At 35.4% G+C, this 18,763-nt stretch overlaps 1 protein-coding gene across 3 annotated transcripts in view; it reads right to left on the bottom strand.

The window, feature by feature from the left end:
* Positions 1 to 5,482: 5,482 nt before the first annotated feature.
* LOC109256559 (zinc finger protein 570) overlaps positions 5,483 to 18,763 on the bottom strand; it is a 37,708-nt gene continuing 24,427 nt past the window's right edge. For all 3 annotated transcript variants that reach the window (XM_019431983.2, XM_019431985.2, XM_019431984.2), the window contains one exon: positions 5,483 to 7,466. In XM_019431983.2, coding sequence (XP_019287528.2) covers positions 6,109 to 7,466 — 1,358 coding nt within the window. In that variant the 3' untranslated portion in view covers positions 5,483 to 6,108. The remainder of the gene's footprint in view (positions 7,467 to 18,763) is intronic.

Here is an 18,763-nt window from a genome sequence, read left to right as displayed (position 1 = left end):
GTCATTTGAAATAGCTACAATATCTATTCCGATAATCATTTTCTTTCTTTTTCCTTCTTTGAATCATCTTCGATTTAAAAAAAAAATTTTCAGAACACTCCCTTTTTAGTACACTGAGAATACAATTAGAGCTTTAGAAAAATTCTCTCCCTTTTTTTCTTTCAATTCTGTTTCATTGAGTATCATTTTTTCTATTTGGTGTCCTTCTGTTAGATTCCTGGAGTGTTTTTATATATTTAGCAGTTTTTCTCTACCTGCCTGTTCCTTCTGATAAAGGTCTAGTTCTAGCTATCCAATATGGTTACACTGGTCACATGGTTATTGAGCACTTGAAAGGTGGTCAGTCTGAATTAAAGAATGTAAAATGTCACACTATTTTTTTATTACATGTTGAAATAATATTTTAGATATAGTTTGTAAAATATCTTACTATTAAGTTCACCTATTTCTTTTATGTTTTTGATGTGGCAACTAGAAAATTTGACATTACATATATTGTTCTATTGCTCATAATATATTTTTATTGGGCAGTGCTGATCTAGTTACTTCAGTATAGCTGAGAAGGAACCCATCAGAAATTGAAAAGACTCCTTGGGCACCTGGGTGGCTCAGTCGGTTGAGCGTCCGACTTCAGCTCAGGTCACGATCTTGCGGACCGGTCTGTGAGTTCGAGCCCGCGTCAGGCTCTGGGCTGATGGCCCAGAGCCTGGAGCCTGCTTCCGATTCTGTGTCTTCCTCTCTCTCTGCCCCTCCCCCGTTCATGCTGTCTCAAAAATAAATAAATGTTAAAAAAAAAAAATTTAAAAAAGGAAATTGAAAAGACTCCAGATAAAAAATGGCGAGAGCTTAGAGTTATTTTAAGTATTCTCTGACAATTAGTAATGCAGTATTTTTTTTTTTTTTTTTTTTTGTAATTCAGTAGGGCTAGAGATATATGGAGAATTGCCTTAGGAACTGGGAAGTTTAAATTTGGATTCTCTCTTTTGTATCTACTTGTCAGTCTAAAAACTTAGGAGTATATTCCTTCCTGTTCAATACCTGGCTGCCTGGTGAACATAGCCCACCTCAGAGCTGTTTATGAGCACAGACTATAAGAAGCACAGTGACATTCCAGATCCTAGGGACCTATGACAAAAGTATTTAAGTACAGTATTTCCTTCCTAAGCTACTATAAGGGACTGAGCTATAGTGCTGTGCATCTATATATTTCCATCTAAAGGCTATTAATGAGGTAATAGACATGAAATGAGGGCACTTTATTTTTTAACTGCTTTTACTAATTTTCATCCCCTGGAGTGTGGTAGATAAGTGTTCTGCTTCATTCTGTCATCCTATCCCCTGTTAATATTCCCAATCATGCAGGCATATAGGTCTGGGGCTTCTTTTAAGTTCTGACAGTGGTAAATAAGTTCTTTGATATTTTAATTGCTTATGTTTACATTTGACTTATAAATAAGAAAAGTATAGTGAAAAAATATAAGTCACCAGAAATAAAAATTATGCTGGACAGTGATTATAAACATACTGACCAAGTTAATTTAGTCATACATCTTTTAATCCAGAGTTACTACATATCTTTGTTCCTGTGTGCTACATACCTGTCTTAAGTGAATTTCAATCTCCTGTTTCTACTATAATGACTTCACACCATTTCCCTTCTCCAGTTCCCTTTCCACTGCCCCCATACATTTTATAGAATAGTAACAGCTAACATTAAGCATTGCTAGGCATTAATATGTGTGATGATAATTCATACAACAATCCTATGAAAAAGGTATTATCTCCTTTTAACATCTGAGAAAAAGTTCTGAAAGGATAGTAATTGGCCTATGAAAAATCTAGACATTTAAAAATGTTGGAAAGAACGGAATTAATAAATCATGGTGCATACAGAAAGGTTCTCTGTAAATGTTAACAATGATGATGGATTTATTTCTGCATATACAGTCAACTAGTTTTTTACTAAGTCACCAAGAATGCAATGAGGAATGGATAATCTCTTTAAAAAATGGTATTGGGGAAACTGGTTACCCATATACAAAAGATTAAAATTAGATCTTTATCTCATACCATACTCCAAAATTAATGCAGAATGTATTAGACTTTCATTTGGACCTGGAATCATTAAACTCCTATAAGAAAACATAGGGAATAAGCTCACTAAAATTGGTCTTGGCAATGATTTTTGTATTTGACACCAAAGCACAGGCAACATAAAGCAAAAATAAACAAATGGAACTACAACAAACTAACTTCTGCACAGCAAAGGAATCAATCAACAAAATTAAAGGCAATCTATGAAATGGGAGAAAATATTAACCCCTTACCAGATACATAAAATATGATTCTACATATCTGGTAAGGGATTAATGTCCAAAATATATAAGGAACTAATGTAACTTAATGGCAAAAAAAAGCACAATAACAAAAATGGGCAAAGGACCCAAATAAACATTTTCCCAAAGAAGATATACAAATGGCCAGCAAGTACATGAAAAGTGCTCAACATCATTAATTATAAGGGAAATGAAAATCAAAACCACAAAAATGTCAACAAGTTATCACCTCACACCTGTTAGGATGGCTGTTATCAAAAAAGGCAAAAGATATCTGTTGGTGAGGACATGGAGAAATGGAAACCCTTGTACGCTTTTGGTCAATATGTGAATTGGTACAGGCATTAAGGAAAACAGTATGTAGTGTTCTCAAAAAAATAAAAATAGATCTGCTATATGACCCCACTTCTGCGTATATATTCCAAAGAAATGAAATCAGGATCTCAAACTTATCTGCATGCCCATCTTCATTGCAGCATTATTTACAGTAGCCAAGATATGGAAAAACCTTAGTGTCTGTAGACGGGTAAAGAAAACACACACACACACACACACACACACACACACACACACACACACACATCCAATGGAATGTTATTCAGCCTTAAAAACAAAGAAAATGCTGCCATTTACAAAAACATAGCTGAACCTGGAGGACATTATGCTAACTGAAATAAGCCAGACACAGAAAAACAAATATTGTATGATCTAACTTACAGGTAGACTATAATAAGTTGAACTCACAGTGACAGAATGGTGGTGATGAGTGGCTGGGGAGTGGGGGGAAGGGAGATATTGATCAAGAGGTATAAACTTTCACTTATAAGGGTAAGTTCTGAAGACCTAATGTAAAGCATGGTAACTTATAGTTAATGTATACTTGAAATTTGCAGAGACCTCAAGTGTTTTCACCACACACACACACACGATAACATGTAAGGTGATGGATATGTTAATTAGCTTGATTGCAGTAATCATTTCACAATGTATAAATGTATGAAAACATCACATTGTACACCTTTATACATACAGTGTTGTCAGTCACAACTCAGTAAAGCTGGGGAGGAAGAAAAAGACTGATGGGGGAAAATGTGTAATAAGTAGGCCACAAAACTGTCAGCATAAGAATACAGTCATTGTCAAAACACTGATATACCAAATTGTTAACAGTGATTGCATCTGAAATCAATTATGTGTCATCTTCTTTCTGAAGAGAATGATGAATATGGATGGGAACACCAGTGGCATGCCTGAGATATAGTAAGGAAGTAACTTGACAAAAGCAAATACTTAAATGTTATTTTTTTATTATGAAGTAGTTTAAATATACAGAAAGATATAGAGAATAAGAACCTACCTATAAACCAACAACCAGCTTTATCAATTTATAAGAATTGGCCATGTTTGCTTATTTTTTAAAGAAGTGAGTGATTAACAGATATCTCCTTTTGCATCCTTTTCTCAAGCTCATTTTTCTCCCCCTCCAGAGGTCACCACTGTTTTGGATTTAATTATTATTTCCATGAATGTTGTTATACTAAATCTATATGGTATTTAGCCATGGAAAATACACACAGCATCAATTTGCATATTTTCAAACTTTATATAAATGGTACCGTATAATACAAAATACTGTCTAGTTCAATTTCATTAATATTGTTTTAAGATTTATCCATGCTGACAGAAATATCTCTACTTCATTCTTTTTAACTTGGGATCTAACTTCTATTCACCCTAATGGTTATTTTGATTGCTTTAAGCTTTTCATTCTTAAATAATACTGAAATAGACTTTCATGTATACTTCTCTAGACACATGAAGAGAGGAGAGACTATAAGAGGTTTAAGTGTGGAACTGCTGGGTCAGAGAGTATCTACATTTTCAACTTTACTAGATATTGCTAAATTATCCTAAATACAACTACTTCCAATAGCACTGTATGAACATTCGTACTGCTCCACATCTTTCCAGTAATTGGTACTATGATGCTTTTGCCAATGTAATGATTTTGAAATAGTTCACTATGGTTTTGTTTGCTTTTCCCTTACTGTAATGGATATAAACAATTATTCTAATAACCCCAAATCCATCTTTTCTCTATGGGTCTAAGCCATCTTAATCATATGCAGAATTTCTAGACATAGGTCAGACTCGACAGCTGTCTTGCTTAAGAGTTCACACTTCATAGATGAATTTAGAACAAAGCTGTGAAATTAAAAGGAAAAAAGACCTGAGGAATTTTGGTTCTAATTGGAGTGAATTTGTGAATTAGGAATAGCTGACAACTTTTATTAGGCTCTCTCTTCAGCTTAGACCATATAATACTCCACAGTTGATTATTTTTCATTTTGCTAGGTCTAGAAAATCTATTGTTTTATATTTAAGTGTTAATGATTTTAGCCTTTGAAATTTAACTCCATGAAGACATAGTCTTAGTATTGATCACTATTGTCTCCTTGTGTCTAAAACCATGTCCAGCAAACAGTAGGTACTCAATATTCACTGAAGGAGAAATTATATATATATATATTATATATATATTATATATTATATAATATATATATTATATATAATATATAATATATATAGGAAACCCTATATATATTTGTCTGTAGCTTTTTACCCTCAATTCCTATTTGGTTTAAATTTTACAACCACTGGCTAAAACATTCACAAACTTTATACTTTTTCTGTGGTGTAGAACAATTTAAATGCTTCTTAAATTACTTAGATTCACCCATACAATTGCGTGGGCCTGGTGTATTTTTATGGGACAGTATGAATTTCTATGTTTATTGGCTTTTTGGAGTTGTGATCCTCTATTCTTTTCTTGATCTAAATGTGAGTTCTGTATTCTTCTCAATCATCATTCTCCTTATATTGTTTATCCAATTCTCTTTAGAAACTTCCTAAAACTGGTTGTAGGTGTTAGTAGTTCTACTACTTGTCTATCCTGATTACATATCTAGAGTGCAAAGACTCCCACTTATGTTTCTAAAATGTTTAGGTTTTCTTAATTCTGACCTGCTGCTTCCCAGGGATGTTCTACTTTGTCCACTGAAGAATTTTGTTCTAGCTGTGGAGTAAGTAACTTAACATATGCTGAGTATGTAGAACAGTGCCTGGTGCAGAGTAGACACTCAATACACGTTAGCTATTATGATTTATTGAATATCTGCTATAATTGATGTGCTACGTGAAGCACTTTACATGCAAATTTATTCCTTTATATGCATCAGTCTACAACAGACACTATATCATTTAATAATCACAGTTCTACAATACAGTATCCTTTATTATCCCTATTTTAAGAATTAAAGAAAACCCTGAGGTTTAGATAAGTCAAACAAATTACTCAAAGTCATACAATGCCACAGCAGTTGTAGAGCTGATTTTCCAGAATCTAAGCTCTTAGTCCTGGGAAGTGCCTAGTGCTCAGTGAAGGAGACTGGAATAAATAAAATAAGACTGAAAGGTATGTAAGAACCAGATAATGAAGCACCTCATAGACAATTTAAAGACTGAGGATATTAGCTTAAGAAAATAATAAGCCAAAAAAGAAAAAAAGTTTTAACTGGAGGCAGTGATGTATTCTTATACTCAAAAAAATCAGTTTGGGGCATGGTGGGAATGAATTTAAGGGGATCAAAAGTTGATATAGGAAGACCTCTTGGAAAGCTACAGTATGATGATTGAGGTGAGATGAATCTACGGTGACTTTAGAGATAGAAAAAAAAGAATATAAATTCTGGATATATTTATGAGATAGTGTCTAGAGAACTTGGTGATTGACTGGATTGGGTGGTGAGAGTGACTCCCCAAGATGGATTCTCTGATGATGAGCAAGGTGTGCATGCTGCCTGAAAGTTTTCTTGCATTCCTTACATTCATAGGGTCTCTCTCCAGTATGAATTCTCTGATGTTGGGCAAGGGATCCACAGTAACTGAAAGCCTTTCCACAAACGTTACATTCATAAGGCTTCTCTCCAGTATGAACTCTCTGATGCTGAGTAAGGGATGAGTCATTGCTAAAAGCCTTCCCACACTTAATACATTCATAGGGTTTCTCTCCAGTATGAACTCTTTGATGTTGGGCAAGGTAGGCAATCTGGCTGAATGCTTTCCTACATTCTTGACATTTATAAGGTTTTTCTCCAGTATGAATTCTCTGATGTTGAGCAAGATGTGAATTCTGGCTGAAAGCCTTCCCACATTCCTTACATTCATAGGGTCTCTCTCCAGTATGTATTCTCTGGTGTACAGTAAGGTATGCACGAAGGCTAAATGCTTTCCCACAGACACTACATTCATAAGGTTTCTCACCAGTATGAACTCTCTGGTGTTGAGCAATGGATGATCTATTGCTAAATGCTTTTCCACATTCAATACATTCATAAGGCTTCTCTCCAGTATGAACTCTCTGATGTTGAGCAAGGTAAGCAAACTGGCTAAAGGCTTTCCTACACACTTTGCATTCATAAGGTTTTTCTCCAGTATGAACTCTCAGATGCTGAACTAGGTGTGCATTCTGACTGAAGGCTTTCCTACATTCCTTACATTCATAGGGTTTCTCTCCAGTATGAATCCTCTGGTGTTGAACAAGATTTGATCTCTGGCTGAAGGCTTTTCCACATTCTACACATTTATATGGTTTCTCTCCAGTATGAATTCTTTGATGAAGAGTAAGAGATGAGCTCTGGCTAAAGACTTTTTCACAGTCATTACATTTCAAAAGTTTTTTCTCTGTATAGATACTCTTGGGCTTAATGGCCATTAAATTTTTTTTAAAGCTTTTCTTATGTGTATCATGTTTATGTACTTTCTCCTCTTTGGTGGTTATCTGTTGTGTATGAAGCAGTGTGTTCAGATGGAAATTTCCCCAAGATTTGTTATATTCTTGTGCTCTTTTATTAACAAGGGGTTCTTCATGAGTGATTGTCTCTTCCTTGAAACATGCCTTCTGATTTACTGGCTGTGTCTCAAAATGGTCCTCACATTTCCATTCTTCTCTTAAACTGGAATACTCAAGGCCACAGCTTGTAAGTTTTTCTAGAATCTTCTGGGATGACTGTGCTTCATAAATATCTTGCTTTGAGGTTAATTCTTCAGTCTCACACCTAGATTCCCAGCCTGAAAAATAATTTAAAAACATGTCTCCTCTATGATGTACCAGAAGAAACATTTCTGAATTTACATTCATAAAGTGAAGTATGTGTATTTAATAACAAATAAAACCCACAAGAACATTGGCTTTTGTAGTTCTGATGTTTGTAAGAAACTGAAAATAGATCATACATAAACTTGAAGAGGAATGATTAGAAATTATAAGAAAATTAGTAAGGTAGGGGTGCCTGAGTAGCTCAGTCGGTTAAGCATCCAACTTCAGCTCAGGTCATGATCTCGCGGTTTGTGAGGTCAAGCCCTGCATCAGGCTCTGTGCTGATAGCATGGAACCCACTTTGGATCCTCTGTCCCTGCCCCCCTCTCTACCCCTCCCTCACACTTTCTCTCTCAAAATAAACATTTTTTTTAAAAATCAGAAAGGTAAATCTCATGTCAATAAGGAATTATGGAGATGGATGGACTTGGTTATAATTTTACACATGTATGAATAATACAAGCACTGAAATAACATCCATTATTATAGTTGTTTCTTGCAAGAATATTTATCAAACCTTGTGCCAAAGTCTTCTAATGCTTTTGATATTAAACAAAACAAAGATCCTTACCTTTATGGACCTTATATTCTTGGGGGAGATAGGAAATAAATGCTAAATGAGTAAATTTTATTGTATGTTAGAAGGTACTAAGTGCTTCAGAAGAAGAAAAGCAGGGTAAAAGAGATTAGGAATGTTGGTAAAGTCAGTCAAATGTTGGTAAATTAGGAATAATTAATAAATTAACATTTAAGCAAAGATTTGAAATAAGTGAAGAAGTCAGTCACTTAGATATTGAGAAACAGCATTGTGGGCAGAAGAAATAGCCTAAAAGTAGAAGCACATATGATATGTTTAGGGAATAGCAAGAAGGCCATTGTGTCTGGAGAGGTGTTGTAGGAGATGAAGTCAGGAAATAAAAGATAAGATTATTTAAGGTTTATATACTTTCTAAGAAATTTGGTTCTTATCCTGAGTGGGATGGAAAGCCACTGAAGTGTCTGTGGAGTAGAGGAGTGATACTTATGTACAGTTCAATGAAAATACTGAATGGAGGCAAATATGGAAGAAGTAAGGGGACCTATGAATGTAGTAATCCAGGTGAAGATGATGAGGATCCAGACCAGAGAGCTATCAATGGAGGTATAGTGAGGTGGCCAGATTCTAGATGTATTTTGTAGGAAATGCCAAGAGGATATCCTGACAGATTGGATATGGAAAGTAACAGTAAAAAGAGATGAGCAAGCCTTCAAAGTTTATGTTCTGAGCAATAGAAGAATGGATTAGCCATCACCATTGATGGGAAAGGCCATGGGCACAGCAGGTTTAGGTGGGGATATATGTAAGATCTGGAGTTCAGTTTTGAACATAATAAACTTAAAGTGTTTTTAATTTTTATTTTTAAAAATATTTATTTATTTTGAAAGAGAGAGATGGCATGAGCGGGGGAGGGGCAGAAAGAGAGGGAGAGAATCCCAAGCAAGCTCCACACTGTCTGCACAGAGCCTGATCCAGAGCTCGAACTCATGAACTGCAAGATCATGACCCAAGCCGAAATTAAGAGTCAGACGCTTAACTGACAGCCACCCAGCCAAGTTGATTTTAGACATTGAAATGGAAATGCTGAGAAGGCAGCGTTATGGACCCATAAGACTGAATTTAAGATAGAAGTCTGGACTAGAGATTTTAAACTAGAAATTGCCAGCATATACATGGCAGTTAAAGAGAATATATTACCAAGAGAATGAGTATAAAGAGAAGAGAAAGGAGCAAGTAATGAACCCCAGAGCACTCCAACATTAAGATATTTGGGAAAAGAGAACAAACCAAAAGAGATTAAGAAGGAACAAATGTAAACCAAAAAAATCATGGCTAAGAATATTAATATCACATGATATGAAATTAAATGTAATGAAAATCAACTTGTTCTGGGGTGCCTGGGTGGTTCAGTCAGTTAAGTATCCAACTTCAGCTCAGGTCATGATCTCACAGTCTGTGGGTTCAAGCCCCGCGTTGGGTTCTGTACTGACAGGTCAGAGCTTGGAGCCTGCTTCAGATTCTGTGTCTCCTTCTCTCTCTGCCCCTACTCCACTCATGCTCTGTCCCTTTCCATCTCTCAAAAATGAATACATGTTAAAAAAATTTTTTTTGAAAATCAACTTGTTCAATGATTTATACTGAAAAAGATTAAAATACAGAATCACAAAACACACACAGTACTGGAATATTAGTCAAGAAATGTCACAAAAGTAATAATAACAACAGCTAATAATAGTGACCATTAAAAAGAATTATGAGTATGTTGTGACTTGCAAAACACCAGAAATGAACCATACCATAAATAAAAGGCAAATAGAATGTAGAAGCTATGTAGAAGAAGGGAGATTACTATACTATTTATACTTATTTTTTTCAAATAAGATTGTATCATTTTGCAACTTCTGAATCAATTTTAAAAAGCAATAGAGGAAGGCATAAAGAAAATAACATCAGGAGATAACTAACATTGACAACAACAATGAAGAGGGAAAATACCCTAAAAATAAACTTTGCAAGAAATGAGCAAAAAGCTTTACAATTCTAATGAGGGAACTGCCCCCCCCCTTAAATTTGAATAAAGGGAGAAGATGCATACTTGGTTTTTCTATATGAAGAACCAAAATGTAAAGCCATTAATTCTAAAATTAACCTATTACTTTCATTCAATTACAGTCAGAGTTTCATAGTGAATTTTTTAAAAAACTGGGTAATAAAGAATTTGGCAGGGTTTTGTCCATAGTTCCAAGAGGTAACCCTCTAACCACTCTAAGTTACTGGAAGGAGTATAATTGTGAGGCCCTTGGACCATACCTGATAGTTTAATATTTTATTTACTTTTGAGAGAGAGAGAGAGAGAGAGAGAGAGAGAGCGCACGAATGGGGGGAGGCAGGGGGCAGAGAGAGAGGGAGACACAGAATTTGAAGCAGGCTCCGGCCCTGAGCTTCAGCACAGAGCCTGATGCAGGGCTTGAACTCACGAGTTGTGAGATCATGACCTGAGCTAAAGTCAGACACTTAACTGACTGAGCCACCCAGGTGCCCCCATACTTGATAGTTTATAGCTATAGTTTATGACTCATGGCATGCCCCTAGATAGTTTTTGCTAATGTGATGACTTAGGATGGAGTCTAGCCATGCCAGAAAGACCAACCATGTGATTAAAGGGTTGGTGCTTTGAGCTATCATGGTATCAGTCTGGGAAGGGAAGGAGGATGGAGACTGAATCACATTGGGCATTGGGCAATGATCCACTCAATCATACCTACCTAGTTAAACCAAAACACAAACAAACAAATAACTCTGTAACACTGAAGCTCTCTTGAAAGCTTATTCTTTTGAATATTGAGATGTCTGGAAGGCCCTTTCATGTTTGCAACTCTGCCAGACCTTGCCATTGGTGGCTCTGCTTTTGGCTGGTTCTTTGTTATCTTTTGTTACAATAAAACTGTAATCATAATATGGTTCTTTCCTGACCTCTGGAGGTCACTGTTGTGAGTTATCAAACCTGAGGGTGACTGTGGGCACCCTCTTATCTGTAGCCAGCTAGTCAAATGAGAGTGGCCCTGAAGATCCCCAAACTTGCAGAAACTATCTGAAATAAGCACAGTCTTGTGGAGCACCATTCTCTCAGATTTTTCAGTTTGGCAAACTGACTTCAAGAATTTTTTTTTTAAATCCTAAAGTTTATCAAAATAGTAAACATGTATCCAGGATAAGACTATATGCTGTCCATAAAACATGCATTAATAAATTTAAAAAATTTTTAATGTTTTTATTTATTTTTGAGAGAGACACAGAGCGTGATGGGGGAGGGGCAGAGAGAGACAGGGAGACACAGAATCTGAAGAAGGCTCCAGGCTCTGAGCTGTTAGCCCAGAGCCCAACATGGGGCTTGAAGCTGTGAATTGTGAGATCATGACCTGAGCCGAAATTGGATGCTCAACCAACTGAGCCACCCAGGTGCCCCCGTGCATTAATAAATTTTAAAAGACTGAAATCATACAAATTATCTTTCTCAATCATAATGAAATGAAACTAGAAATCAATAGCAAAATAATACTGGAAAAATCCACAAATATGTGGAAATTAAACAACACACACTTAAACAACCAATGGGTCAAAGAAGAAATCACAGGGTATCTTGAAACCAATGAAAAGAAAAATATAACATACCAAAAATTATGGGAAATTATGGGAAATTATCAAAAGCAGTGCTAAAAGGGAAATGTAAAGCTGTTAATGCTTACATTAAAAAAGAAAGATTGCAAATCAACAACCTAACTTTACATGTGAACAAACTAGACAAAGAGCAAACTAAACCCAAAGCTAGGAAAAAGAATATACTGAAGTAGAGATCAACAAAATACATAGAAAAATAATAGAATCAACAAAACCAAGAGTTAGTTCTTCAAAAAGATTGACAAAGCTGACAAACTTTTAGTTGGACTGACTAGGGGAAAAACAAGACTCAAGTAACTAAAATCAGAAATGAAAGGGGCCACATTACTACCAATTATAGAGAAATAAAAAGGATTATAAGAGAGTAGTATGGACAACTGCATGCCGATAAACTGGATAAAACGGACAAATTCTAAGAAACACACAACCTTCTAAGACTGAATCATAAAGAAAGAAAACCTGAACAGACCCATAACTAGTAAGTTGACTGAATCTGTAATCCAAAGCCTTCCAACAAATAAAGGCCTAAGACCAGATAGTGTCTGTGGTGAATTCTATCACAGGTTTAAGAATTCACATAATCCTCCTCAAACTCTTCCAAAGAAATGAAGAGGAGTGAAGACTTCCAAATTAATTCTATGTGGCCAGCATTACTCTGATACAAAAGCCGAAGTAAAATACCATAAGAAAACTAGAGACCAATATCCCTTACGAGCACTGATGTAAACCTCATCAACAAATACTAGCAAACTGAATTCAACAGCATATTATAAGGCTTATACAGCATGAGCAAGTTGAATTTGTTGCTGGAATGCAAGGATGGTTCAGCAAAAATTAATGTAACACACATTAACAAAATGAAGGAAAAAACTCAAATGATGCAGAAAAAGCATTTTATAAAATTCAACACCCTTTTATGATAAAAACACTGAACAAACTGGCAACAAAAGGAAACTACTTCAACATAATAGAAGCCATATATGAAAAGCCAACAGCTAACATCATATTCAATGGTGAAGGACTGAAAACTCTCCTTTAAGATCAGGAACAAGGCAAGAATGCCCACTTTGACCACTTTTAGTCAGTATAGTACTAGATGTTCTAGCCAGAGCAATTAGTCAAGAAAAATACATTTTAAAAATCCAAATTATAAAGGAAAAACTAAAATTTGTAGATGATATGCTCTTATATGTAGAAACACTAAAGACTCTACATCACCCCCACCACTTAGAATTAACAAATTCAGCATAGTAGCAAAATACAAAGTCAACACACCAAAATCAGTTGTATTTCTATGCACAATCAACAATCTGAAAAGGAAATTAAGAAAACAACTCTATTTACAATAGCATGAAAAAGAATAAAATAGGAATTAACGAGATGAAAAACTGGTACAATGAAAAAACTACAAAACTTTGCTTAAAGAAATTAAAGAAGATGTAAATAAATGGAGATATCCTGAATTCATGGTTACAACATTAATATTACTAAGACAGCCATGCTACCTACAGATTCAGTGCAATCCATATCGAAATTCCAATTATGTTTTTTTCAAGAAATAAGAAAAATTCATATGGAAACTCAATGGACCCTGAATAGTCAAAACAATCTTGAAAAGGAAGAAGTAAGTTGGAGATCTCACACTTCCTGACTTCAGAACTTTCTTCAAAGTTCTACAGTAATCAAAACAGTGTGGTACTGGCATAAAGAGACATACAGACTAATGGAATAGAAAACAGTAAGTCCAAAAATAAACCCTCACATGTATAGTCAAATGACTTTTGATAAGGGTGCCAACAAATAGGAAAAACCCACAGCTAATCTTATTCTCATTGAGGAAGAACTGAGCACTCTTCCACTATGGTCAGGAACAAGACAGGAATGTCCACTCTTACCACGGGTATTTAACATAGAACTGGAAGTACAAGCCACAGCAATCAGAAACCACAAGAAGTAAAGGGCATCCAAATTGGCAAGGATCTACTATTTGTAGATGACATGATACTCTATACAGAAAATCCAAAAGACTCCACCAAAAAACTGCTAGAATTGATACATGAATTCAGTAAAGTTTCAGGATACAAAATCAATGTACAAAAATCTGTTGCATTTGTATAAACCAATAATGAAGCAGCAGAAACAGAAATCAAGGAATCAATCCCATTTGCAACTGCACCCAAAACAATAAGATACCTAGAAATAAATCTAACCAAAGAGATGAAAAGACCTATACTCTGAAAACTATAAAACACCGATGAAAGAAATTGAAGACGACACAAAGAAATGGAAAAACATTCCATACTTAAGAATTGGAAAGCAAATATTGTTAACCTGTCTATACTACCCAAAGCAATCTACACAATGCAATCCCTAGCAAAATACCAATAGCATTTTTCACAGAGCTAGAACAAACAATCCTAAAATTTGTATGGAACCACAAAAGACCCTGAATAGCCAAAGCAATCTTGAAAAAGAAACGCAAAGCTGGAGGCATCACAATTCCAGACTTCATATTATATTACAAAGCTGTAGTGATCAAGACAATATGGTACTGGCACAAAAACAGACATATAGATCAATGGAACAGAAAAGAAAACCCAGGAATGAACCCAAAACTATATGGCCAAATAATCTTTGACAAAGCAGTAAAGAATATCCAACAGAATAAAGTCTCTTCAACAAATGGTATTGGGAAAACTGGACAGCAACACGCAAGAGAATGAAACTGGACCACTTTCTTACACCATACACAAAAGTAAATTCAAAATGGATTAAAGACCTCAATGTGAGGCAGGAAACCATTAAAATCCTAGAGGAGAACACAAGCAGTAACCTCTTTGACATTGGTCGTAGCAACTTCTCACTAGATAGGTCTCCTGAGGCTAGGGAAACAAAAGCAAAAATAAACTATTGAGACTTCATAAAAATAAGAAGCTTCTGCACAGTGAAGGAAACAATCAATAAAACTAAAAGGCAACCTACAAAATGGGAGAAGGTTTTTGCAAATGACATATCTGATAAAGGGTTGGTATCCAAAATCTGTAAAGAACTTATAGAACTCAACAGCCAAAAAACAATCCAGTTAAGAAATGGGTAGAAAACATGAATAGACATTTTTCCAAAGAAGACATACAGATGATAAGGGTGCCAAGACCATTCAATGGGGAAAGGACAGGCTTTTAACAAATGTGGTGAAAATTGGATATCCACATGCAAAACAATAAAGCTGGGCTCTTGCTTTACATCATATACAAAAGTTAACCCCAAGTGGATCAAAGACCTAAATGTAAGACCTAAAACTGAAATATTTTTATTTGTTAACATAGAGAAAAAAAAATCCTCATAACATTGACTTTAGCAATGATTTATTGGTTATAATACTATAAAACATAGACAACAAAAGAGGAAGTAAAAAAACTGAATTTCATAAAAATTAAAAACTTCTATGCATTAAAGATTAAAATCTTCAAAGTAAAAAAGCAACCCACAAAATGGGGTGAAACATCTGCAAATCATGCATCTGAAAATGCATATATATCCAGAATATATAAAGAACTCCTACAACTCAGTAAGAAAACAATTTAAAAATAGACAAAGGTCTTGAATACACATTTTTCCAAAGAAGAGATACAAATGTCCAACAAGCATGAAAAGATGTTCAACATCACTAATCATTAGGGAAATGCAAATCAAAACCACAAAATGCCACTTCATACTCATTAGGATGGCTACTGTTAAAAAAAAGAAAGAAAGAAAAGGGTGGCTGGGTGGCTCAGTTGGTTGAGCATCCAACTCTTGATTTCAGCTCAGGTCATGATCCTAGGGTTGTGGGACTGAGCCCCATGTTGGGCTCTGAACTGAGTGTGGAGCCTGCTCAAGAGTCTCTCTCTCCCTCTGCCCTTCTCCCCTGCTCACGCGCTCTCTAAAATAAAAAAGGGGAAAAAAAAAGATTAAAAACAAACAAGAAAAGAACAGGTGTTGGTGAAAATGTGGGGAAACTGGAACCCTTGGCACTGTTGGTGAGAATGTAAAATGGGAGAGCCTCTGTGGAAAACAGTATAACAGTTCCTCAAAAATTAAAAATAAAATTACCATAAGATCCAGTAATTCCACTTCTAAGTATATACCCAAAAGAACTGAAAGCAAGGTTTCAAACAGGTATTTTTACCCATATGTTCATAGGAGCATTATTTACAATAGCCAAAAGATGGAAGCAACCAAAACATATGTCATTAAATGGATAAACAAAATGTGATATATACATACAATAGAATATTATTTCACTTTTAAAAAGGAAGAAATTGTGGGGCACCTGGGTGGCTCAGTTAGTTAAGCATCAGACTCTTGATTTTGGGCTCAGGTCATGATCTTATGGTTCATGAGTTCAAGTCCCGTGTTGGGCTCTGTGCTGACAGTGTGGAGCCTGCTTGGGATTCTCTCTCCTTCTCTGCCCCTCCCTGGCTTGCTCGCTCTCTCTCTTTCTCTCTCAAAATAAATAAGCAAACATTAAAGAAAAAGGAAACTGTGACACACGCTACAAGATGAATGAACTTTGATTACCCCATGTGAAATAAGCCAGTCAAAAGAAGACAAACGCTGTATGATTCTACTTATGTAAGGTACTTACAGCTGTGCAAGTCACAGAGAGAAGGTGGAATGATGGTTATTGAGACTGGGGAAAGGGAGAATGGAGAATTACTGTTTAATGTGGATAGTTTCAGTCTTACAAGATAAAAAGAGTTCTATGGCAAGATGCTGGTGATGGTAGCACAACACTATGAAAGTACTTAATGATAGTGAATAGACAGTACTTTAAAAACAGTTAAGAGTAAATTTTGTTATATATGTCTTACCATAATTAAAATAATTTTAATCTGTTTTTAATGTGAGACAAAAGAATAAAATCCTGAATAAGGAAGAGACCTTATAGATAAGTAAAAAGAACTATGGTCCATTAAAAGCAGACAAATGAGGGGCGCCTGGGTGGCTCAGTCGGTTGAGCATCCGACTTCGGCTCGGGTCACGATCTCGCGGTCCGTGAGTTCGAGCCCCGCGTCGGGCTCTGGGCTGATGGCTCAGAGCCTGGAGCCTGCTTCTGATTCTGTGTCTCCCTCTCTCTCTCTCTGCCCCTCCCCTGTTCATGCTCTGTCTCTCTCTGTCTCAAAAATAAATAAACGTTAAAAAAAATTAAAAAAAAAAAGCAGACAAATGATGTGAAGAGACAATTTTAAAAATAACTGGGTAATAAAGGCATGTAACAAAATCAATCTCATGTGTTCAAAGAAAACTAAGAAAACACATTATGATATTATATTTCATCTACCACGTTACCAAAAGGTGTAGATGCATCCTTTCTCATTCAGAGGGCGTGTATATGGGTATAAAATTAGAGCAACATGGTAGTGAGTAACTAGATCCTTTATCAGTACACAGGATCCCTGTCCAGCAATACAGCAGGCTAGTTAAAATGACAAACCAGACATATTAAAAGAAACAAACTTAAGATGTTGTGTAAAAGAGAGAAAATATCTTTTTAGATGTGTTGCAAATCTGGCAAAAAATTAAGGTAAACTCCCAGAGGTCAAAAAGACTTCAAAAGTTACTTTTGAGTCAGTAAGGGGCAACTGTTTAACCTGGATCAGTTTAAAGCATCAGTTTAACCTGGATGAGAAAGAAGGTCATAGGCACATCTAACTGGAATTTTAGGAAAAGAAAATACAGTGAATAGGGGAGTAATAATATGTGAAGAAATAACCATTGATCATTACCCAGAAACTGTTAAGGCCAGAATGGTCAGATACAAGAATCATAATAAATCTTAAGTAGAGCAATTAAAATGAAATATGGGGCACCTGGGTGGCTCAGTTGGTTGAGCCTCCAACCTCACCCCAGGTCATGATCTCATGGTTCACAAGTTCGAGCCCCACGTCAGGCTCTGTGCTAACAGCTCAGAGCCTGGTGCCTGCTTTGGATTCTATGTCTCCCTTTCTCTCTGCCCCTCCCCTGCTGACACTCTGTCTCTCTCTGTCTCAGAAATAAGTAAAAACATTAAAAAAAAATTTTTTAATGAAATCTACATTTAGGGGTGCCTAGGTAGCTCATTCAGTTAAGCATCTGACTTTCGCTCAGGTCATGATCTCACGGTTTGTGAGCTGGAGCCCTACACAGGGCTTCGCACTGACAGTGCAAAGCCAGCTTGGGATTCTTTCTCTCTCCCTCTCTCTCTTCCCCTGCCCCCACTCTCTCTTTCTCTCAAAACAAATAAATAAACTTAAAAAAATTACATTTAGATAAACCACAGTGAAAATATACAGTAACATGAACAAAGAGAAGGAAGTTTTTAAAAGAAGCAAGGAAGAAAATATTAACAGAACTGACTTCTCAATAGTAACAATAGAAGGCAGAAAAGTATAGAGTGTTATCTTTAAGGTGCTGAGAAAAATAACTGTCAATTTATGAATGCATATATAAAAAGATTCTTACATGCATGATATCAAAATAAATATACAAAACAAATGAATAAATAACAAAATAGTTTATATAGTGTATTTATTGATAAAGGATTTGACACAGGTAAAAGTTCTGGTATATAGAGAAGAATGGTGAATGAAGAAAATGAAACGTAGGTAAATCTAAACAACACTACAATTAATGGTCTACTTTTGTAACTTCATAAAACAAAATAACCATTTATGAGATTAAAAGAAATAACTGAAATGAGAGTAAGTGAAGTTAAAACATTCTAAGGTTCTTATATTTTTAAGGGAGGAAAAAATTAAGGTAAAGAATGATTTTAGACTTTGTTAAGATGATTATAGAGTTAAATTTTTTTAAAGATTTTATTTTTAAGTAATTGCTAACCCAATGTGGGGCTCTAACTTACAACTCCAAGATCAAGATTGAAGGCTCTGCTCACTGAGCTAGCCAGGTGTCCCATAAATGTTAAATTTTCTAAGCTAATCAATACAAGAAAAAAATAGACTGTATAACTTTCAAATTAGCAGATGGAGAAAAAGTCAAGAAACAAGAAAAAAATGGAAAAAGAATTTATTA

This window comes from Panthera pardus, unplaced genomic scaffold (assembly GCF_024362965.1).
Source record: "Panthera pardus isolate Hobbes unplaced genomic scaffold, ASM2436296v1 HiC_scaffold_18, whole genome shotgun sequence".
Taxonomy (NCBI): domain Eukaryota; kingdom Metazoa; phylum Chordata; class Mammalia; order Carnivora; family Felidae; genus Panthera; species Panthera pardus.
The sequence above is the reverse complement of the archived record's forward strand: the minus strand, read 5'-3'. Positions and strand labels throughout refer to the sequence as shown.